The sequence below is a fragment of the Zootermopsis nevadensis genome, unplaced genomic scaffold, assembly GCF_977971745.1.
Source record: "Zootermopsis nevadensis isolate Lab colony 2312 unplaced genomic scaffold, Znev_1.0 Znev_ptg000023l, whole genome shotgun sequence".
In the NCBI taxonomy this organism is placed as follows: Eukaryota; Metazoa; Arthropoda; class Insecta; order Blattodea; family Termopsidae; genus Zootermopsis; species Zootermopsis nevadensis.
The window spans coordinates 8,194,734-8,219,128 of record NW_028259155.1 but is presented as its reverse complement, the minus strand read 5'-3'; the positions used below and the strand labels follow the sequence as shown (position 1 = coordinate 8,219,128).

Below are 24,395 nucleotides of genomic sequence, written 5' to 3'. Positions count from 1 at the left end.
TCTTGTTATCGAAGTTGTTCCGGCTTGTGACATGCACGTTTGATGTTATCAGCTTTAAAATGCAACCGAAATGTCAGATGGAACGAATCAGGGTTTCAGAGGACGAAACCAGCGCGTGACATGGAACGCAACGATGCAAGCAGCGAGATATGTAACTTTTCCGTTCAGCGTGATGTAACGAGGTTCGGGTTTTACGTATTTCCTAAATGACGCTGTAACAGTTTCGGGTTTTATTTCCTAAATGACGCTGTTACAGTTTCTGTGCATGAAGAGGGATATATAACGTGTTCCTGGAGTAAGGCTCTGTCAGAAGTCGAAGACACGTCCATCATGTTGCCAGTCATCATCTGCGTAGTTCTTCTAACACCGGTAATGTGATAATGCAAACTAAAAAGCTACACAAATCAAACTTATTTGAACTTTAAAGTTTGTTGATAGTCGCCATGTCGTAAACTTAGACGCTACACTGAGTTAGTAAGATCGTTGTTAAATAAATCACAGATAAATAAATTATATTATAACGTAATTAGTTTTTTAAAAAATATAACACAGTCTTCGAGACTGGAGTTTTGGACGGATTAATTCTTTTGAAGCATGAATGAAGTTAATTGTTACCTCTAAGTGTGCACGCTAAGTGAAACAGCATTTCGCTGTTGCTGGCCGCCCTCGGTGGACTAGTGGTTAGCGTTTTCGCCACTGAACACAAGGTTCGCTGGTAACTCGCTGCTCACAGATGCACACTTCAAAGACTAGGAAACCTCCGAAATGGAGGTGGCCACGACTGGGTTGTAGAGTCAGAGAGTGAAGAAGAAGATTATATTATTCTGTAATAATTATCTTGTCTTATGTCCGTATGTTTATGTTTTATATCACGAGAGTAATAAATAATACTGATTCAATAGTAATACTAAGAGAACCAAATTATGTCAGATTTCGGAATTACAGTTTTCTACCAACAGAGATTTAGTATCTTTTACATAATTGTTTCTTTACTGTGACTTAATTTTTCAGGCTCTGACCGACTGCGCGCCTGACAACCGTAAGTGAATAACAATTATGGTTAGTTTTTAATGTTTCATTGTCTAGCAAACGATATCATGAATTATTTAATGTAAACAACGTTCATAGCAAAGTTCAAAGAAAATGCATTAAGAACTAACTCAATTCCAGATGTTATAAACCTAAATTTCTCTGTCTGGTCGACAAACGTCAATGTGAGGTTTAATCATGGCCTAAGCAAAAGCTCCCTTCACACTAGGGCGACCTAGATGGAACGATAACATTAAGATGAATCTTACGAAAACATGTAGACTCGTAGTTTTTCCCCAATGTCTCAGAAGAGTCTGTTGTTCTCATATCACATCGTGAAGATAGATACATCAAATTACTCCGAAACATTTGACAGGATAGACATTAGGCACAACTACCTAACCAACCAGATGGCTTACGGAACCCGAAGGTTCATCACCGAATTAACCAAAGCCCTCCACCGGACCCTGTCCTGGACCAACAAAATCCAGTCTCCTTCAACTCCTATCTCCCATAGATCCCGCCTGAGATTATCTTCCCATCTACGTCTAGGTCTCCCCAGTGATCTCTTCCCCTCAGGCTTCCCAAATAGTAGACCCAACCAACCAGATGGCTTACCGAACCCGAAGGTTCATCACCGAACTAACCAAAGCCCTCCACCGGACCCTGTCCTGGGCCAACAAAATCCAGTTTCCTTCAACTCCTATCTCCCATAGATCCCGCCTGAGATTATCCTCGCATCTACGTCTAGGTCTCCCCAGAGGTCGTTTCCCCCTCAGGCTTCCCAAATAGTGGACCCAACCAACCAGATGGCTTACCGAACCCGAAGGTTCATCACCGAACTAACCAAAGCCCTCCACCGGACCCTGTCCTGGGCCAACAAAATCCAGTTTCCTTCAACTCCTATCTCCCATAGATCCCGCCTGAGATTATCCTCCCATCTACGTCTAGGTCTCCCCAGCGGTCTCTTCCCTTCAGGTTTCCCAACCAATACCCGGTGCACACCTCTTGTCCCATCCATGCGTGCTACATGCCCCGCCCATCTCATTCTTCTTGACTTAATCACCCTGACAATACTGGGGGAGCAGTACAGATTTTTAAGCTCGTCATTGTGCAGTTTTCTCCACGCCCCATCATCTTCCCTCTTAGGCCCAAATATCCTCCTCCACACCCGATTCTCAAACACCTGCAATCTGTGTTCCTCCCTCTGAGTGAGAGACAATGTTTAGCACCCATACAAAACAACAGGCAAGATTATTGTTTTGTATACTTTAATCTTCAGGTTCTTAGAAATCAGACGGGAAGACAAAATATTTTGAACTGAGAAGTAGCAAGCATTTCCGAAATTTAATCTCCTCCTAACTTCCTCGTGAGTGTCATTTTGATTTGTTGTTCCCAGACATTTGAACTTTGGAACTCTTTCAAAGGAACAAATTGAACATAATTATTTGGTACAGTGTTAATTAATAGACTTTAAATGTGATCCCCATTGGAATATTCTTTAATCTCAAGTAGAACGTCAGAAATCTGGTATTTAGCTAACAACAGGAGAGACACAAAACACTCGAAAGCTATAATAATCACTAACTCCATGGCCATGTTGTGTCTGAAGCAACAATTCACTTGTTTGAAGACATGAGATTGTTTAAAGAGTTAAAAATATCAAGGAACATTTTATAAATGTACTTAGAATTGCGATGTATAAGACCACAAAACGGAATTGTGACGATTCAGGACTTAAAAAATAATTTCTGTGCGTGTTGTTTCAGCGATAAGTTAATATTAAATATCGCTGTATTACGTGCGTTCTTTTCAGTTGCACTACGTGCTGCTGCCTACATCAAATCACCAATTCCACTCGGTGAGCAACTTCGCATTGTCTTTCAACTGAAATAGAATTTTAAAACTTTTACATTGCTGACCGTAAGCGATTAGCATTAGGCATGTTGCAATTTTAATTACGTAATTCTTCATTTTACATCCCGAACGACAATGGTGTAATAATAGTTTTCTCATTCCCACATAAAATTAACAAAAGTGAGTGTGATGGGTGTGAGTTATACATCAAACTATAGTGAGATGAAAATTTCAAATAAAATGTTGCTAGAAAAACCTGGAGACTTCCATAAATGGCAGGTTATTTGCCTGCCTGAGCTTTCAAGCAGGACACTGCTCAATGCAGTTATTGAGTTAGTTAATTAGTAATTGTTATGTTACCGTAAAATCCAGAATGTTGGTGAAACCTAGGATTTACCAGACAAACCTAGGTTTTACCAAAAAGTGTTGGTAAATGTTAGGATTTACCATAAGCACGTATTAAAAAGTTAGGTTAGGTTAGGTTAGGTTAGGTTAGTTTAAGTTAAGTTAGGTTAGGTTAGGTTAGTTTAAGTTAAGTTAGGTTAGGTTAGGTTAGTTTAAGTTAGGTTAGGTTAGGTTAGGTTAGGTTAGTTTAAGTTAAGTTAGGTTAGGTTAGGTTAGTTTAAGTTAAGTTAGGTTAGGTTAGGTTAGTTTAAGTTAAGTTAGGTTAGGTTAGGTTAGGTTAGGTTAGTTTAAGTTAAGTTAGGTTAGGTTAGGTTAGTTTAAGTTAGGTTAGGTTAGGTTAGGTTAGGTTAGGTTAGCAAAAACGTTTTTGTGCAAATCCTCTGGTGTGTTACGCAATTCCAAATGTCATAATACCTTACCTTTTGCAACAAATACGTCTTGAAACAGCAGTGGGGAAATAAAATGTACTTTGAAGATTAAAATATCTCAATATTTTTTATTACAAAATGTTTATTATTTCGACTTCTGTTAAATTTTTTTAAAGATACAAACTAAATAAGGAATATATATTTCTAAACCCTGAAAATGGGGGTTTACCTAGGTTTGTCAGATAAATCCTGGGTTTCACCAACATTCGGGCTTTCACGATAACAGATATACCTAAATACTGAATATGCACTTTCGTTCCTTAGGTTTCATGGCAAGTTTCAGTTCTTCATCTGTTCCTGAAGGTATGAGCGCACTACACAGTGCATGGCATGCAAATTACAACAATAATACTATTAATTTATTTCTGAAAGACAGGAAGTAGTACAGAGCACTTCCGTGTGTGGAACTGCACAATTCGGACGAAGCTCGAGCTTTTAACAAAACGCTGAAACCGTAAACGTGACTGGAAACTCATCGGCCGGTGGGCGAGTGTTTGCCGGTAACTGAGCTGAGGCGACGGGCTTTAAGTGTTGCACTACGAATGAAACACACTGTATAATGATTTTAAATTAAAGATTTTTAACATCATATTTACTAAAGTGTAGCATCACAGCTGGTTTAGAGATGTTTGTCTCGATAATTTTAGCTGCAAATCTAAAGATCGTTATGCTCAAACAAAGTAATATTTATGTAAAGACAGACAGACAAATATATAAATTATTTATCATGAAAATGTACTCGACTGCTTGGCTCAGGAAATGACATTTCTCTCAGATAACTTAAGTATGACACACAGTGAAGAAATATTCGAAGATTAATTTCGATTACAATGTCAATTTTGAAACAAATTCTTTATTGATCTATATTTTCTCCAGAATAAGAAGAATTCAATTACAAACATTCGAATAATTTAAAAAATCACACGACTCTGTTCAGACATTACTTGCATTTTCAACTGAGAAGATGGAGTCTGGCTTGACATCAGAATTAAATTACTAAAAATTCACTTTTATCTATACGACTTGTAGAAAATATTAATATTTATTAATACGAGGCGCGTCCCAAAAGTAAGTTTCCCACTCGTCCCACAGCTAACAAACCTTATATTGAGCGAAGCGACTGTGCGTACGTGATAGAGCAATGACGTAACATGGCGCATGCACTAACGGCACTTCCCGCGTTCTCACAGTAGCATCGTTGCAGCTGTTGAAGATGGAGGTTCTTATTCCAGCTCCCGCCGACTGTGAAGTGCGGTCAGTGATAACGCTAGGCCGCACACGGCTCGACGGACAGCAAGTCTCCTGCAGGAGTTCAGCTGGGAGGTGTTTAATCATTCACCCTACAGCCCGGACCTCGCTCCCAGTGATTTCCATCTTTTCCTACTCCTCAAGAAATTCCTGTCCGGTCAGCATCAGCGTTTTGAGAATTACAGAGAGGCGGAGATGGTTGTCACACAGTGGTTCCAATCCCAGGCGGCAGACTTCTACGACACAGGTATTCAAAAGTTGGTCCCACGGTATGACAAATGTCTCAATTCCGGTGGCGAATATGTTGAAAAATAGCTGGACACTTGCTGTATCTGTTGCAATAAATATTTCCATGAAATTGTGTTTTGTTTCTGTAAACGGCCCCAGGGAAACTTACTTTAAGGACGAGCCTCGTATAATATAAAATGCATTTATTACACTCAGTTTCGTAGACAACGCAGGCCGAGTAGAGGCACTACCTGCTGATTTTGGTATGGCGTTCTTTACGCAAGGAATCGTAACAGAATTGTTCTTTTTCAGATTCCTCCAGATTTTTCGATTCAGCGCCTCAACAGAGACGTAAGAAAACCTCTCAGCTACTAAATTGTATGTTCATGTTAAGCCAATAATTTCGGCTCGTCACCTGCTCCTACAGCTATGCATTACATAAATTAAATACAGGATGTAATTAATGACAAGTAAGTTTACTTAATACATTTTTATACTTTTCAGGTTACGGTAGAAGTTTTGGCTCAGAACCTTTTCGTCGAGGTAAGAATCTCTTAGTAAATGTGAGAGATTCATGTTTTTATTGTGAGTAGCTTCTAAAGTACAAGTGAACTTATCGCGTGTTTCTCTGTTGTAGATTACGCCACGAATTTATATTCAGAGCCAGTTCCTGCAGGTAAGAAACACCTCACTTTTGTTACATTAATACAGGGTGATTCATAATTCCCTGACACATTACAAAAAAACGCTAGTCTTCAATGGTGCAATGGATGGTAAAATAGGACATGCCAATAGAAAGAGAAACTCTCAAAGTTTATTTTACATTCCTCATAAATGCTCTGTGTGTCCGCTCTTTGTGACACGGCAGACGTCAAGCCGATAATCCAATTCCGCCCGTATCTGCTGCAGCATGTCACAATCGATTTGCGAGATGGCATCGATGATTTGTCTTCGCAGTTCAGCCAGAGGCGGTACAAAGACCTGGTTCATAACGTACCCGCATAAGAAAAAAAATCACATGGCGTCAGGTGATCGGGGTGGCCAACGAAGCAGCGCTTGGTCATAGAGCATTTATGAGGCATGTAAAATAAACTTGGAGAGTTTCTCTTTCTATCGGCATGTCCTATGTTACGATCCATTGCACCATTGAAGACTAGCGATTTTTTGTAATGTATCAGGAAATTATGAATAACCCTGTATATCGTACATAAAGGCGCAAGTGTGCGTGATTCATCCAAAATGCTTCCATGTTTCAGGTTTTTAGAGATATTTCGCCTCAGAACCTGCTCCTGGAAGTGAGAACCGATTTATAATTGTATCAGATAAATGAAATAATGGTCTGTAATACCTAAGTGTGTATAAATGTTAATATTTTTATCTCATTTAGGCTATTCCGGTGATTTCAGTTCAGAACTTGCCCCTGAAGGCAAGAACAGCGGTACCAAATCCATACACACACACGTACTTTAGATTTCGTAAAGTGATAGAACACATATATTAATTGACGTTTATTCTTTTAGGATTTTCTGGAAGTTTCCATTCGGCCCCTGCGATTTTAAGTAAGTTATACTTCTGAACACTTCGATACAATTTTAAAAAAATCATTCAATAAACATTGACTGCAGTAAAGATAATTTGTAAATTATCAAACACGAAACATGTTTCTTCCAAGATTTAAGCTATCACATCAACTGAATGCAGTGAAGTAATCTTGGATGTTAATGCCATGTCAGTATGGAGTGACGTTTCGACGTTTCGGAAACTGTCACTACCTCCAACATCAGTGCCAGATTCAATTTATCCATATCGACACGTAAAACTTCACTGCGTAAGGTCTACCATCAGTCCACGAGATACGGCCTAAATCAGCTAAGCGTAAACACGTAAAATATTTGTTCTTTTGCGTTGTATGAAGTACGAGGTGCGATCGGAAGGTTTCCAGACTGCGAGTATTAAAAACCCGTACACTTATCTCAGGTATTAAATTCATCCATCACCCTCGAAGTAGTTCCCCTGGGAGTGAACACAACGATCCCAGCGCCGCTGCCAAGCCTGGAAGCATCCCTGGAAATCTTTCTTTGTCAGCCTGTCAAGCACCATCTGCGATTCTGCCTGAATCTCTTGCCAAAGACTCGCCAAAACGGCTACGGAAACCTATGAAATGCTAAAGCAAGCATTTGGGGAGTCCGCAAACTTTTGTGTGGCATTCACGTTTTAAAAATGGCCGAATCTCTGTCGATGATGACGAGCGTTCTGGACGACCATCTTCGAGCACAACGCCCGAAAATGTTACGAAGATCGACGTCGTACCATCAACGACTTGTGCGACATTGTTGGGATAGGCTATGGGACCTGTCAGCTGATTCTAAAGGAAGAACTCCACATGCGACGCATCCTGTCTGAGGACCAGAAGCAGAATGGACTTCTCGTTTGTCAGGAGCTCAAAGATCTTGCAAGAACCGACCCCAACTTCCTTTCTAAGCTCCGTGTGACTTCTTCCTCTTCCCAAAGATGAAAATTCAGCTAAAGGGAAGGAGATTTGAGACGATAGAAGAGATTCAGGCAGAATCGCAGATGGTGCTTGACAGGCTGACAAAGGAAGATTTCCAGGGATGCTTCCAGGCTTGGCAGCGGCGCTGGGATCGTTGTGTTCACTCCCAGGGGAACTACTTCGAGGGTGATGGATGAATTTAATACCTGAGATAAGTGTACGGGTTTTTATACGCGCAGTCTGGAAACTTTCCCATCGCTCCTCATACATGTACACAGTAGATAATGAATTTTCACCAGATAATACTTGCCCATTTTATAGATAAGCATTGCCTTGATTGAATAGATTAATCTATGAGAAAACATTTTACGTCGTATAACGCAAACAAATTGGATCCATCATTAAACTAGAATCAAGAACATGAATGTTCATTAACACCCACAAAATACAGAGCAAAGATTTCCCATAAAGTCCCTATTTATTTTGTTGAAATAAAATGAATTTGGCATAAACAATGCAACACTAATACACATTTATTACTAAGACTTAAGTACTAGACTTCAGATGAGCTCCATCATTATCTCTGCAGAGCACAAATCTTGAGCTGCAATTCAGAAAACATTTTGTAGCATCTGTGAAATTATTTTTCTAACCTGACTTGTACACGACCTCATAAATAGACAGAAACTTTATTCTCACCCGGTGTAAAATCTATTTGTTTCCTCTGATGAATTAATTCTAAGAACCCCGCTTTAATCTGAGAACATTAATTTATCTGACCTCTTTTCTCGCTGTCTCGTCCAGAACGCATTTTCATAAGGTAATTTGTTTCAAGATACGAACCATGGATGAGCTCCGTCCCTGAAGATGATCACAGTTTTAGGGCCCAGTGGTAACAATTCATACAACCTGTTTTATCAATTAATATTTCTTGTGGTTTGTGTTAATGTTTTTCGTATTTTTCTCGCTGTAAACAGCGATTATTTCCTTAAACGGCGTTAACCAGTCGATCTTTGTAATGGCGAAGACTTGTGTTTTCTTTGCGGTACGGACTGAATTATTAAATATAATTCAGACCAACTTCGACTTCAAAGGGTTCAGCTTGGATTTTAGGCCACCAAATACCATCCTAAAACAATATAAGATTTTTTTTCCTTCAATTTTGATGTTAAAAATTCAAAGATACAAATACACCAAACAAATTTGTTTCTATCTTTCACAGGATACATCTGGAGCTATGGTCCAGTTCCCGAAGGTAAAAAACATGTAAATCATATTAGAGCGTCTTGAAAATAATTATAAATTTGTCAAACACAGAATCTATCAGCAAATGATACATTATTCGTGTGTTTTGTCGCTCTTAAAATCCTCCCGAAATCCAGAGTCCAATCTGCAATATTCTGCCTGCAACCTAACCTATAATACGATCATTAAAAGCTTTGTAATGGCGAAGACTTGTGTTTTCTTAGCGGTACGGACTGAATTTTTAAATATTATTTAGACCAACTTCGACTTCAAAGGGTTCAGCTTGGATTTTAGGCCACCAAATACCATCCTAAAACAATATAAGATTTTTTTTTCAATTTTGATGTTAAAAATTCAAAGATACAAATACACCAAACAAATTTGTTTCTATCTTTCACAGGATACATCTTGAGCTATGGTCCAGTTCCCGAAGGTAAAAAACATGTAAATCATAGTAAAGCGTCTTGAAAATAATTATAAATTTGTCAAACACAGAATCTATCAGCAAATGATACATTATTCGTGTGTTTTGTCGCTCTTAAAATTCTCCCGAAATCCAGAGTCCAATCTGCAATATTCTGCCTGCAACCTAACCTATAATACGATCATTAAAAGCTTAATGACACTTTTACATTCACTGCTGAGTCTCTTACGAATTTTATAATTCTAAGAGTTCTGCTTCCATCTGTAGTTTGGAACTTGTACTAGAACAAAAGTGATGTTACGGATGCGAGCAGATTAACTTCTCGACCATTGTTTCTCTACGTTCTTAATTCTACCGACAGAATGCGCTTTTGTAAACACCAACAGACCAATGTATTTCTTCACACTATTTAAACTTTTCTATTAAGATTACGATAATTCTTAATATAAATCAAGGCATCGTACAGTTATTAAGACTTAATTTAACTACGTATTCAATTTAAGGAAGTTCTAAACAGATTAAATTACTAACATAAAAACCCGGTAATGATACACAATTACATTATTGACTTAACTAACCTCACACTTTATGTTATTCAGGATCTGGTGATTTTCCTGCATACAATTATGGTGCATCAGATGGTAAAGCGTATTAATATTACTATGGTAAGTATATAAGATTAAGTTTGTCCGCATACATCTCAATGTTGCAAACAGTAACATTTTAGCGTAATATCTTGAATTAAAACTAACTTACAGAACAGAACTCAAATATCACACATAATCGTGCAGACTTTGTAAAATAACACGAGAAGTTATTTTTGGACACCCTGCAAGACTTTGGAGCTATTGTTTTTTTATTTATGATATTTCAGTAATTAAAGTAACTTAAAGTTATGTAACAATGGACATGTTACTTAGACTGAGAAATGCAAATTCCTTATGAAAACGTGTACTTAATTTTCATGATTGAAAAGTGCCTGACTTATAATCAAAAATTAAGATTTAAACTTGTATTATGTATATATTATTTAAATCTTGTCCGTCTAATCACAATAAATTCTTATTAAATATTAAAATATTACAATAATTAACATTTAAAATATTTAAAATATTAAATGATGTTCTTTCTCGAAATATTTGATTTACATTACACCATCGAATATTTCGATAAAGAACATCATTTAATATTTTAAATATTTTAAATGTTAATTATTGTAATATTTTAATATTTAATAAGAATTTATTGTGATTAGACGGACAAGATTTAAATAATATATATTTATTATATCACAATATGACGCAACTTTACCATCTCTTGTATTATGTAACAAAATTAATGCTCGTTATTACAGCACAAATTAATTTAAATGTCTTTTCAGGATAACTAAATGCAAGAGACTGAGTATTCTCATAAGAACCAATACGGAGACACGAGAGCTTAATAATCTGTCAGACGTTATACATTTTGAGGCGAATGTGGTTACGATAAAAATTTCGTCTGGTAAACTGTGTATGGCTAATTTTAAATAACTTGAATTTGTATAAATTTAATTTTCTTGTGCAGAATGTAAATAAATCATATACCCACATAATTTCTTGGTTGTACACATTCGTAATTGTTTCCCGGTTTTAAGTTTTGGAATTATCTGGCCACTCTTGTTGTAGAAAATCCTCCCTCCTGCCCCTCCAAAATCACGAGTCAACAATTAGGAATTGTAAATAACAAAGAATTTAGAACTTCGCTGATGTCACAATTGTTGGAAATCCATAGTGATTCTACCAGTAATTCGTTAACTGCGTGAATTTATATCTGACTTTTTAAAATGGACAAAAACAGCTTTGAAACTGTTTCAGTGCTTAATTTAGCGGAATTTTTCATGATAAATAATGTTCGTGATGTGGTTATTTTCTGTGACGGATAATTGAAGTGTTTAGTTTATCAAAGACAAGTATTACGAGAGAAATAATCTCCTTTAACAATTAAACTTTGTTGTTATGAATAATAAATACGTATGAAGCAGGCTGCGTGCTTATAATTATACAAATGATACTTGTTTCGGATTGCGTCATGGGTCCGTCACGTGACGTCATCAGCTGGCACGCTGCCCTGCCTGCCATCTATCTCCCCTACCACCAACTACCCACCCAGACGCTATTTGGAGTGACGTACGCATACGAACTATAGGCTTTGGATAACAGCGAGATTAAACATGTTAAATGCCTGAATAATACAGTTCGGGGAATTTTTGTAATCGTCTCAGTGCAAAGAAGTCAAATTTCATTCTTTCAGGGCTTAAATTAACGAAGAAAATCCAGTAAGCTCATGAGTTAATCGGCTTAATTTCTCTCGACAATTCATATATATACAAAAAAAAACTGGCTTATTAGAGAAATTTCACAAAATATGGAAGATTTTGATTCCAGAAGTCAGAAACGCATACATCATTGAAGATTTTAAAATAAAAAGTAGATGTATCGTATTCGAAGTTGTTCTGTATATGTATGTCGTCGAATACGATATTAAAAATACAATAAATCTAGAAGAAAACATCATTCGAAATCTGATAAACATCTGACTAAAAGTTGCATTTAAGAAATTATATTTAAGTTTATATAATTTTATACACCTGAAGATGGTTCTTTTAGAACTGTAACATGTCGTGTAAAAAAGTAATGATCTAATGTAAAATCGAACATTTCTATAGAGAACATCATTTTAATATATTTTAAATTTTTAAATGTTAATTATGGTAATATTTTAATATTTAATAGGAATTTTATTGTGATTAGACTGACAAGATTTAAACAAATATATATTTATCACAATATGACGCAACTTTATCATCTCATTAACTGAAAGGATTAAACTGCTCACTTATTATGAGAACCACGTGAGTACATCACATCCGGTGAGAGAGAACGGTTCATGTCGTGATAAAGGAAGTTACGTCACGCCATGACGCCGTAAAGTCATCGGTGTATGCATTAAATGGTTGCCCTAGCAACGGAGAAAACCGGACAATACACAGCCTTTGAGAATATACGAGTATGCAGGTGATCGTACTCTAAAACTGTTATTGAAACGAGGACCTCTCAAGAACATGGATCCAATAACTGATAATTCAGAATTCTATAGAGCAAAATACTTTTCATATAAAATATGTGTATATTTTGATGTCCAAATAACTGGAGAAAATTTTAGAGCGTGACAATACCAAAACAGCTGTATCATATTTTTAGTGTGTAATTATTATAGAAAGACGGTAATTAACATTCGGGTCCCATAAGAAACTGGACTATTATTTGACAAGACGACTAACAACTTTTTAAAGAATTCCCTACGTAATATAGCAAACAAGTATTAAAAAAAATTCCGAAAATTGGCCCTGTAACAATGTGAAACATTTTCTTAAACTGTGTTTTTGTCTAGAAATCCTACAATGGTTTTTGTCACGTTGTGTTGACATCCCATCTCAAAAGAATCCAAACGGAGTTTATTAGTAAAACTTATCAATTACTCATCCTACTAAAATTACTACACATTTAAAAATGTTTTCATTGTTAGTACGTATAACTTAATCCCATCCTTTCTAGTTGTATATTTTTTTAACGGGATTAAAATATTTATTCTCTAGAGCACGGTTTCTCGTCTGACAATTTAAACCAAAAAGAATTTCATTCTATAAAATGCATGAGATGGTAAAATTGCGTCATATTGTGATATGATAAATATATATTAAATCTTGTCCGTCTAATCACAATAAATTCTTATTAAATATTAAAATATTATAATAATTAACATTTAAAATATTTAAAATATTAAATGATAAGGTAGTATATTTGCGTCATATTGTGAATTAGGTTAATATTTTAATATTTTCCGTCAAATAACAATTTTTAATAAGATAATAAAATATATAATATTTAAAATATCATATTTAAAATATCGATTCGGAACGTGAAATGATATTTTAAATATTTCATATTTTATTATCGTATTAAAAATTGTGATTTGACGGAAAATATTAAAATATTAAATGATGTTCTTTATCGAAATAATGTAAATCGAATATTTCGATAAAGAACATCATTTAATATTTTAAATATTTTAAATGTTAATTATTATAATATTTTAATATTTAATAAGAATTTATTGTGATTAGACGGACAAGATTTAATATATATAAAATGCATAAAAATTCCCACTCACAATTTGGACAAAATTTATTTTAGATTCAACACGAAGGCGGATGGACGGTTACCACCTACTAACTAGGACTTGTTAATTAAGTGAGTTCATGTAGCACACGTCAGAATCGGCGCATTAATTACACTACAGCGAATAATTCGTACCTTTGTAAAAACATGAACTCACGTTGATTAAAATTATCTTAAAGAAAACCACATTTTATCTACACATCATTTTCGTATCCGAAGGCAATGGAAGATTTTTGGCAGGTTCGACCAAAAGGATTTTAGGAAGGGGGGGGGGTTGCGTGTCTCTGCTGCAGGCAACTGAAATCAACATCACATTATCAGTGCCGCTGGCCCAGAGTCGCGGACAGGTACGCCGATGTTCGAAGGGGGGACCCCGTGTTACTGTGAAGTGTTTTGTGTTCAAGTGAGTGGACAGTGTTAAACCACGAATGTGAAACGTTTGTTACTGAATCCCGTAGCTCAGGTGTTTAGCCCGCAAATTTCTTATTTCCAAACACAATTCTAATACTAATGGAAATAACCCTAAGTCTCATTCCTAGACACACGGACAAGGAAGCGAAATTTATATTATTTATTTATATTTCTCTCAAGATTTATCGATTATCATATAAATAAATGAGAACACTCATTCTGATTGTTTTAAACACCAACAAAAATGTGTCCCATCATAAAAAACACGTATCTGATTTAAATCAGGCCTTTTATCTTTGATATCAATTATTAACCTATAATTTTTTTCTGAAATTACATTTGTACGGATGTTCATTGTAGTCGGCTAACACTGCTTTCAAGCATAAATAAGCATTGTTCATAACAGCAACAACAAAAACTCTGGTGTTCACAAAATTCTAAGCAAGAGACTATTAAGATTAATTATTTATGAAATATTCACTCATATCGACTGCATTAAAATTAATATCAATACTTACGTTTTCGTAATTAAAATATATTAATACTAACATTGAAAATATCGAACGATTGTAACAAACAAGTAAATTATGAGAACTGTTAAGACACGTATACAAATTTCCAATTAACATGGACGGCTTGAAAGGGGAACAACAGAAAACAGAACAAGACGTACGCCTTCAACAACTGGCAAATACAAAGAAACTTCAATTACCTACTTCAGTACTTCAGCTGTCACCTTTCGGAATGAAGGGATATTCCATGCCAACATTCCAATCTCCAGCAGGTTCAGTGCCGAAAATTTCCCACGAACAAACAACAAAACATAAAAATCCCGAAATCCACAAACCATTTACATTACCATCTATACACCAGTCCTACCAACGCCCACAACAAAATACTCCTCGTATATCAGAATCGTCCATAACCTCAACAGAATCGAGTGGTGTGAATTTGCCGCCGCTGTGTAACAAATCGATTAAGAGGCCGATTAGTAAATCGAACAGTAGTGAATCGAGTAGTGACCGAAGTTTTAGTGACACCAACAACAACAACAGAAACGTCGGAGTGGCAGCCCTGCCTGTGGAGGTGACAGTGTCCTCTCGCGTCGAAGTTAGGAAGTTACTTCCAGACAACTTATCGAATTCGTCGATGAAAAACGGGTAAGTTTCTGTTGCGTTAGCCGGAACATGGCTAAGGATCGATACTGAGAAGTCGATTATTGTATCGTTACTGCCGGAACACGAACATTCCTTGCCCTGAATCCGTTCAACTTCTTTTGTATTACAGACTGTTCATCTCAATATCTGTTTTACTATTTGCGTTCTATCAAATTTTTGTTTTTCTTTAAGTGACAACCATTTCCTTAAGTTCGTAATGAAACAACCTGTACATTTATTTCAGTTACAAACCTTTAGGACTGTAAATTTTTATTAATTTATCAGTCGGTTTTAAGTGACGTGTTCGAACTATCAAAATCTAATCAGATAAAGCAGGATCGTCCTTTAGAAGTTATTCAATCAGGTAGTCAAGATATTCACCGCATTCATTGAACCCGCGTGCACACTTACAAAACTTTGCATTGAAATTCAAGTTTCACGTCTGTTAAAAGTAAAAGTTAAAGGTAATCTTAGGGGCTGAGAGGAAAAGCACATAAGAGACCTTCAACTGTTCATAATACAAAATATTATTCCCCTAAGTGTAAATTCTTTGTAGCTCGCTGGCTAATTTCGTGAATCGGTAATATATGTTCTATTGCCCACGAGCTAATGACGTAGGCGAAACTCACGCTCTGGTCCCGGGTACTGTACTAACTCTCGCTGTGACTACATTCTCTTCATCTGGCGTTGTTCCAGACATAAATTCAACGAATGCTAAATTCTTGTCCCTGAGAAATCTCCGTGGTAGTTACATGGTTTAAGTTTGCCTAAAACGTTTGTCCACAATTCGACTCGTATGATAATAAATTAAATTTATTCCTACGCCTAGCCCCCACGACGCAACACGCATATCAGTTACAGTTAAAACTATGTTATTAATCGAATCTTGGTTCTTGATTTAATGGTTTAATCGGTTTTACAGCGTTAAAGGTTAGTCTACGCCATGACGACTTCGAGACAGACTCTGCCACCTATTCAGTTGTTGTGGGGGTAAATATGCCGGAACGTGAAGTTAACTAATAGCTGCCCGAGCTCTCGCTGTACTCCCCTCTTCGACTTCAAAGCGTTGGGCTCAATTAAAGAGTGATATTTCACTTTAATAGTCTACAACAACACCGACAGGCCTACCACCACTGCTGTTACCACGAATAAAAATAAACATGTAAATAATAAATAACAACGAATGTGGAAAGTGAAAGGAAAATTAATCCCAATAATTTTAGGAGCGACTGGAACTGTCTCCGGGTCGCTCAAAAAATATTTGGCCAACATTCCGGGTCGAACACGACGTCAGGGAACTTCAGAAGACCGCCATCTTGGGATCTTCATACGTCATCCGAAAGACGCTTTCATAAAATAAAACTATATAATTCATGTGGCACTTACTAAAAACAAAATGGATCCCGGAAATACCTCAGGGACGAGGTCTGTCTCGGGTACATGGGAGTACAGTGGTGAAGAGATGGGATAATTCAATTGAATTCAATTCTTTTTATTATTAATAATAATTAATAATAAGGTCTAGAGGTACAAAGGTGACATTCCATGACTGGAATGAACAGATGTCGTCTGGTAACCGACAAAGTTGAAAATGTATTTGTTCCCTCAAATACACGTATGAGATTATTAGAACACGTGAGATTTGAAGTTCTGACGACGGTGGAGAAGTCGCTCCGGGTTGTGACGCCACGTGGACTACAGCGTAGATACCAACGTGTCGGAGAAACATGTCTCCAGGAAGATGGCTGTCTTTTGTGTTTTGTAGTGTGGCAGACGTTTACCGACGTTTCAGGAGTGTTCTTGGAGTCTCCACTATAGCCCTGGTGGTTGAGACAGCAAGGAACTCTAAAACGTCGATTGCTCGGTGCAACAACCCAAAAGACAGGCTTCAAGAATCTGAAATCTTACTCGACTGTTCAAGTTTTAAAACTAAACGAAGGTTCATTCTCTTTCCAGGTCGACAACTTCTACCTGTTCACTGCCGTCGATAGGATCACGACAACCGCCTAGAAAGAAATTGGAAGAAGTCTCAGGTTTCGTCGTTGTAACCAAACAAAATTACTTGAAACCCATTCGCAAAAAGCAGCAGAATCAGCAACGAGAACAGGAACACGATCCGGAAACAGAAATGCTACAGACAGTGACCGGAGGCATACAAAAATGCGGTGGTACCTGGAGCGAAGGAATAAACCAATTTCGACATATCTGTGATAAAAAAGAAAACAAACTTGGTCCGGTTGATGATGGAGAGGTCCAGAGGCATCGTGCCGAAGGCATGCGTCCGAAACTTCCGTCAAGTATATCTCGAGTGACCCAAGTTGCACGCCAGATGAATTCAGCTGAAGACAGAGACGACATCAAAGACATGCAGACCATAACCGAAGACTGCGTCGAGGGACAAACCCAAGTGCCCTCAGGTCGTTGCAGGAACAACGCGGATGGCTTCGGCAGTCAACGGCACTCTTCTGCGTTGGAGACACTTGACAAGATCGAAGCTATTGAAGGATGGATTAAGATATACGAGAGTGAATTTTTTACTGAAAGAGACAAAGAAACGAGTAGAAAAATAACAGTAACTCCGATAAAGGATGTAATTCAACGCAACAAAACTGTGGCTGTAGAAGAATCTGGACACTCAGCGATAGTTTCAAACTCGAATTCAGCTGAAATTAAAACGTCTACGGAATATTTGGACAGATATGTGGATGCGTTTGGATCTCTCACACAAAATGAGTGCGCAAGGATTCCGGAATGTTCTGGACATCATCCAAGAATCGAAACGTCACAGATGTCAGCCAACATTAAACGCGGCCAACAAGATTTGAATTCTCTCAAATACTCTTCGGCTGAATTGTTTGAGGAAAAGCGATTTGACCAAAATAAATCACAGCCTCTAAATCGTTCCTTACAAAATAATAACGCAAATGAAGAAGAGTTTTCAATTGAACCCATCTGCAAAGCCGTGCATGTGGTCCACCAACAACACGAGCAAAGCAATTCCTTCTGTTTCATGGCAAGACAGGATTCAAAAAAACATCCAACAAAATCTGGGAACAGAGCAACTCTGGAGGAAATAGAATCTATGATTGAGCCCAAGGTTCAAGAGTTGTCATCAAACAAAGAGGCGTCCTTGGAGAGAAAATCAGGTAACACAGGAGCGAAAACTGAACCAAACAGAGCGGATATCCACAGGCTGATACCAGATATTGTTCAAGTAAAATTAGGTATTGAAACTCAATCTAAAATATTAGACAAATTAGATTTGATGATGAAACACAGTGAAATCGCAGAACGGTGTGCTTACAAAGGAAGTGACACGGGGGCTGTAGTGGTTCCAAGTTATGAATACTCACTCAGCGGACATAAAACACCAAAGAGGACCGAAAACATCGAACATTCTTCATGTGGGCATTTTAATTTTCCCCCAAACACATTTCATTCGAAACCCTCAGTCGATTCTGAATCTTCAGGGATTTTGGTGATGAACAAATCTCAAGGTCAGTGTAATGTAAGCAGTGAGTGGGCAGACGTTCGAGTCTGCACGCCGAAGAGGCACGAAGTAATCGCCGATAGCCAGTCCAAATCGCCCCAGCACGTGGCGAAGAATCAAGAATTTGGATATGGCACGTCGAAGGTACACCCGACAGGTGAGTACAGATTCTTTCCGCGACGAGAAATTCCACATAACCAAGCGCGTCGACAAACAAGAATGTCTACAAATGTGGAAATTATTCCGATGTCAAATTTGAAGAAATCCATCAAAAATTGGCGGTCCTACGATGTTGCTCAGTTAATAAAGACGAATTCTGTCCTGAAATGATAGAAGATATTTAGCTGGAGATACAATGCGATAACTCAGGTGAAACCTTTGCCGTTAATACTGAAATAATTAAAAAAAATGCTAGCAGGGGTGGGAGAAAAGCAAATCAGTAGGGCCTGACAGAATTTCTGGAGAAATTCTAAAACTGGGTGGGGAAGCCATGGCGCGATTATTGGACGTAACAATTAATAATGCCACTATACCACGGTGGTCTAGCGGTTAGAACGCTGGCCTTGTAATCCTGGGGGGTCTCGGGTTCGATTCCCGGTGGTGCCCGAATTTATAACTTGTGTTGGGCAAGGTCGTGGTCTAGGCAACACGGAGTTTTCCTCCGTGGCATCCCAACAATTACTCCATTCACACACAGAAGAAGGCAATGGCAAACCACTTCTGGATCATCTGCCAAGAACGTATATGAACAGGTCCCAGTCCGAGAAAAGGATGGAAGGATCCTGTTCATATGGACCTGTCGTCAGACAGAACACTAAATAATAATAAGATGAGGTGGTCTAGCGGTTAGAACGCTGGCCTTGTAATCCTGGGGTCTCGTGTTCGATTCCCGGTGGTGCCCGAATTTATAACTTGTGTTGGGCAAGGCCGTGGTCTAGGCAACACGGAGTTTTCCTCCGTAGCATCCCAACAATTACTCCATTCACACACAGAAGAAGGCAATGGCAAACCACTTCTGGATCATCTGCCAAGAACGTATATGAACAGGTCCCAGTCCGAGAAAAGGATGGAAGGATCCTGTTCATATGGACCTGTCGTCAGACAGAACACTAAATAATAATAATAATATATCAAAGGACTGGAAAAAATCCATAGTGGTTCATATTTACAAAGGAGGTGATCGATCACTGGTCACAAATTACAGACCGGTCAGTTTAACATCGGTGGTCTGCAAACAAATGGAAAATGTTATGGCATCGTACCTGAGGAAAATCTGGGAGGAAAAGGATTGGTTATTCGAGGGTCAATATGGGTTTAGGCCGGGATATTCATGTGAAATTCAAGTAATCACGGTTTGCCAGGACATTGCAGACACACTGGATAACGGAGGCAGGTTAGACGCGATTATAATCGATTCTTCGAAGGCCTTCGATTTAGTTCCTCACGATCGGCTGCTTATGAAAATCGCGGCCTCGGGCGTGGACTCGAGGGTAGTCGTATGGATAAGGGAAGTCCTTTTGGGCCGAACGCAGAGAGTTAGAGTAGGAGGGCAATTATCAGAGGAAGTCAGAGTAACGTCAGGAGTACCGCAAGGGAGTGTATTGGGTCCACTTCTATTCCTCACGTACGTAAATGATATTTGGAGGAACATTGAATCGACTATTAGACTTTTTGCAGATGACTGTATAATATATAGGAAAATTACAAATAGTAAAGACATAGAGAAGATGCAGATGGATCTGAACAGTCTGGGGGAGTGGGCGGCTGAAAATGCTATGAAAATTAACCCAAGTAAAAGTAAGGCAGTTAGTTTCACGAGAAGTCGGGTGTAGGAACCACTAAACTATTTGTTACGGGACCAAATAATTCCGGAAGTGAGCAGTTTTAAATACTTGGGAATTCTCTTAAGCAGCGATTTAAGCTGGGCTGAGCAAGTAAATTGTACGGTGAAGAAAGCCTGGAAGGCACTTCATTTTACAATGCGTGTTCTCAAAAAGGTGGAATAGTAACACTGAAAGTGCGTCCGATTCTGGAATATGGGGCGGCGTGCTGGGATCCTTACAGGGAGGGGCAGATAAATGAGTTAGAACGGGTGCAAAAGAAAGCATGTAAATTTGGATATCATAGGAGCGATTCGAACTGGGAAACCCTGGCACAGCGTAGAAAGATAGCGCGTATATGTGCTCTCTTCAAAGCGTACACGAGAGAACGGGCATGGAAGGCAAAGGCCATATTATCTGAGCAGGGTCGATCATATTCGGAAAATTAGGACCAGAAAGCAAAGGACAGATATCGGGAAATATTCCTTTGTAAATAGGACCATCCAACTCTGGAACCAGCTACCCGCTGAGGTTTTAGGGACTCTCTCCTGTAAACCAAGTACTTTTAGGAAGAAGGTTAGGAAAGTGATAAATGAGGTGGAGTAAAGGGGGGTAAATCGGGGTGAGGATGAGAAGGCTTCATAAGTGAAGAGAAGGTCCTGATGAAATGTGAGAGCATCAGTTCATAACTGTTACTGTCCTATGTCTAGTTGGTATTAATTTTAAGTCATCTACTTTAGGTTAGATGATTTTGTAATCTTACGAGTTGTTTTATTTTGAGTGTGGTGTGTTGTTCTGTTGTTTCTTATTGTTTTTTGTTGTCTTATGTTTTGTGTCTTATTGTAGCAACACTGTCACTGGGTGTAACCCATCTACAGTTAGTAATAATAATAATAATAATAATAATAAAAGTGCGGAAGATCTTGAAATAGAAGGACCTTCTCATAGAAATACAGAGAATGTGGAAGGTTCAAGGAAAAGTAATCCCAATAATTTTAGGAGAGAAGGGAACTGTCTCCGGGTCACTCAGAAAATATTTGGCCAACATCCCGGGCGAACACGACATCAGGGAACTGCAGAAGACCGCCAGCTTGGGATCTTCATACAACATTCGAAAGACGCTTTCATAAAATAAAATTATATAATTCATGTGGCACGTTTTAAAAAACAATATGGATCCCGGAAATACCTCAGGGACAAGGTCTGTCTCGGGTACATGGAAGTAAAAACCCCATAAAGTGGTGAATACATGGGATAATTCAATTAATTTATTTACGTGTTTGCCAACAGCAAAGAGCCCATGACAGGCAAACACTGATAATACATACAATAATAATTAAATAATGATGAAAAATTTACGCAAACAGATTAACTAAACTTATACATGTACAGTATTAAATATAACAGCCAAGTACAGGCAAACCCAAAATAGAAACAATATTAACACAGAGCAAAAAATGAAGAAATATAAATAAAAACAAAAAACCAAGCTAGATCATCTCTCAAGGCGATCTATCTAGATCATTTCCTTATTGAGAACGTTCGCTCAAGGGAGACAATGCTTATGCGAAATACGTCCAAAGATTTTCATACGTCATTTGCAGCGATGACGCACCTCGCGGAAGGACTATGTCTTAGCGCAATGCTCACACTAAAAGTAGAAAATTCTCTATTTGCCTCGCCGGCACACGTAAACCAACAGCGTCCATGATGGAATGGCAATTTATTTTGCCCTTAAAGACATTAACAAGAAATAACGCGTCGAGATGTCGTCGTCTGGAATAAAGTGTTCTACAATTTAAAGTAGTTAAAATCAATTCATATTTACGCGTGATATTAAACTGAAGAAATCGGAAATTGCAAAAACTGGCAAATTTTCTTTGAATATTTTATAATTTATTACAATCTGTCTGTGTAAATATTATTCCAGACAACCGAGGCATACTCAAGCTTTGACCTAATTAAAGCATTATATAAAACAACAAGGCTGTCTAAGGAGGAAAAATTATAATAAAACGAATAAGCCCTAAGGTCCTTAGTGCCTGGGAATGAACACAATTTACATGACAGTGAAAATATAGTTTATTGTCTAACAAAACACCAAGATAATAATAATAATAATTTGTAATACAGATAAAGAAGCAATCCGTAATCCAGTGCGTTCGTCAAACGACGCGTTCTTCCAAAATATCAAATATCACGGACACCATTTGGGAGAGCAAAGAATCTTGGGACACCAACATTTTTTAAAGCCTTCCTTAATGACGAGGGCACAAAAAATGGACGTACCAATACTTCAACGAGGACCCTTTTCCACTCTCTGGTGTTTTGAACTTTGAACCAGAAGCAAGTGTGAAATCTGACGCCCACTTGAGCCGAGTGGCGATGAGGAGACGAGAGACCGCATTACCACGGAATTAGGCAGAAAAACAGCGGCACAGGGGTTGAATAACCACGCACAAAAAATGGCTGTGTTTTCGAGCAGAGGTCGAGCGAGCTGACACGACGCCTTATCGCGCTGATTTACGTGCAGAGTCCTCTTTATTTAATGACGCTGTTTCAACTGAACAGCTTATTACGGTTATTGAGGAAGATTTTGACAGAGGTGGATTATGGGAAAGGTACAAAATAAATTTCTCTCTTTGATAGGGAAATTCAGGGTATTTTTTATGTTGGTACTCCTGATGTGATTTTTAATAGTTTTCGGTATCTATATATCGTAGTTACGTGAAAATAATTATACGTGCAAGTTGTTTGTTTCGTAAGATTCTTACGCAAACATGGTGGTATACGAGGTGCGATCGGAAAGTTTCAAGACTGTGTCAATAGAGGGCGAACCGGATGTAGTACGAGCTTCTGCCGCTAGGGGGTGCGGCCTACATTCATAGTGAATCAGTGTGCCAGCCGGCATAATCGAATTAGCATTTGTTTCTTAGTTACGGGCGTTTTGGTAGTGCATTACACCGACCCTCCTGCGATTTCGGAATGGCGTGTGCATCAAATTTTGCCAAAGACTCGCCAAAACGGCTACGGAAACCTATGAAATGCTAAAGCAAGCATTTGGGGAGTCCGCAATGGGTCGTGCACAAACTTTTGTGTGGCATTCACGTTTTAAAAATGGCCGAACCTCTGTCGATGATGACGAGCGTTCTGGACGACCATCTTCGAGCACAACGCCCGAAAATGTTGCAGGCCATTCACGAAGATCGACGTCGTACCATCAACGACTTGTGCGACATTGTTGGGATAGGCTATGGGACCTGTCAGCTGATTCTAAAGGAAGAACTCCACATGCGACGCATCATGACAACGCGCCAGCGCACACCGCCCTCAAAGTTCGGCAGTTTTTGGCCTCAAATACCATGGCCGTCATCCCGCACCCTCCTTATTCGCCGTGTGACTTCTTCCTCTTCCCAAAGATGAAAATTCAGCTAAAGGGAAGGAGATTTGAGACGATAGAAGAGATTCAGGCAGAATCGCAGATGGTGCTTGACAGGCTGACAAAGAAAGATTTCCAGGGATGCTTCCAGGCTTGGCAGCGGCGCTGGGATCGTTGTGTTCACTCCCAGGGAAACTACTTCGAGGGTGATGGATGAATTTAATACCTGAGATAAGTGTACGGGTTTTTATAGGCGCAGTCTTGAAACTTTCCGATCGCACCTCGTACAATGTCAGGGAAAAATGTTTCTTTGTGTTTGTATTCTGGTAATGGAAACTGACTGATACAGTGTTCATTTAAGAATGCTGAATCACCATCGCATTACATACGATCAGAATAAAAAAAATGTTTGGCAAAAGGTAAGGTGTACGTAAATCCACGTGCGCGACGAAGGTGTGTTTATTGCGTACATTTAAAGAAAAATGATGTAATAATTCTTGAGGTGGATGGACCGGAGGTCCGTCTTACGTCGCCGATGGTGTTTTTGAGGAAGAGTCTGCACA

The 24,395-nt window shown here is 38.3% G+C and overlaps 2 protein-coding genes across 6 annotated transcripts in view; both read left to right on the top strand.

Moving 5' to 3' along the window:
- Window positions 1-216: 216 nt before the first annotated feature.
- On the top strand, window positions 217-13,758 carry LOC110831904 (uncharacterized). 5 transcript variants are annotated; one of them, XM_087354552.1, is made up of 12 exons: window positions 217-369; window positions 1,012-1,039; window positions 2,846-2,890; window positions 3,984-4,022; window positions 5,508-5,546; window positions 5,700-5,738; window positions 5,833-5,871; window positions 6,716-6,754; window positions 8,909-8,941; window positions 9,332-9,364; window positions 9,955-10,020; window positions 13,591-13,758. In XM_087354552.1, the coding sequence occupies exons 1-11, from the start codon at window positions 331-333 to the stop codon at window positions 10,008-10,010; spliced, it is 429 nt and encodes a 142-aa protein (XP_087210678.1). In that variant the 5' UTR covers window positions 217-330; the 3' UTR covers window positions 10,011-10,020; window positions 13,591-13,758. The 5 variants fall into 5 exon arrangements, with proteins under 5 accessions (XP_087210678.1, XP_087210677.1, XP_087210680.1 ...); XM_087354551.1 differs by lacking the exon at window positions 13,591-13,758 and adding an exon at window positions 10,737-10,949; XM_087354554.1 differs by lacking the exons at window positions 2,846-2,890; window positions 13,591-13,758 and adding an exon at window positions 10,737-10,949.
- A 109-nt stretch (window positions 13,759-13,867) lies between these two features.
- Window positions 13,868-24,395, top strand: part of LOC110831902 (uncharacterized) — a 42,994-nt gene continuing 32,466 nt past the window's right edge. Inside the window, exons 1-2 of the mRNA XM_087354529.1 lie at window positions 13,868-15,146; window positions 17,100-18,790. Of these exons, the coding sequence (XP_087210655.1) occupies window positions 14,614-15,146; window positions 17,100-18,790 (2,224 nt within the window). The 5' untranslated portion in view covers window positions 13,868-14,613. The remainder of the gene's footprint in view (window positions 15,147-17,099; window positions 18,791-24,395) is intronic.

Coding starts and splice junctions, on each gene's coding strand:
- LOC110831904 (XM_087354552.1), top strand. CDS start 331: ATGTTGCCAGTCATCATCTGCGTAGTTCTTCTAACACCG. Junction 370..1,011: donor GCGTAGTTCTTCTAACACCG/GTAATGTGATAA, acceptor TTAATTTTTCAG/GCTCTGACCGACTGCGCGCC. Junction 1,040..2,845: donor CGACTGCGCGCCTGACAACC/GTAAGTGAATAA, acceptor CGTTCTTTTCAG/TTGCACTACGTGCTGCTGCC.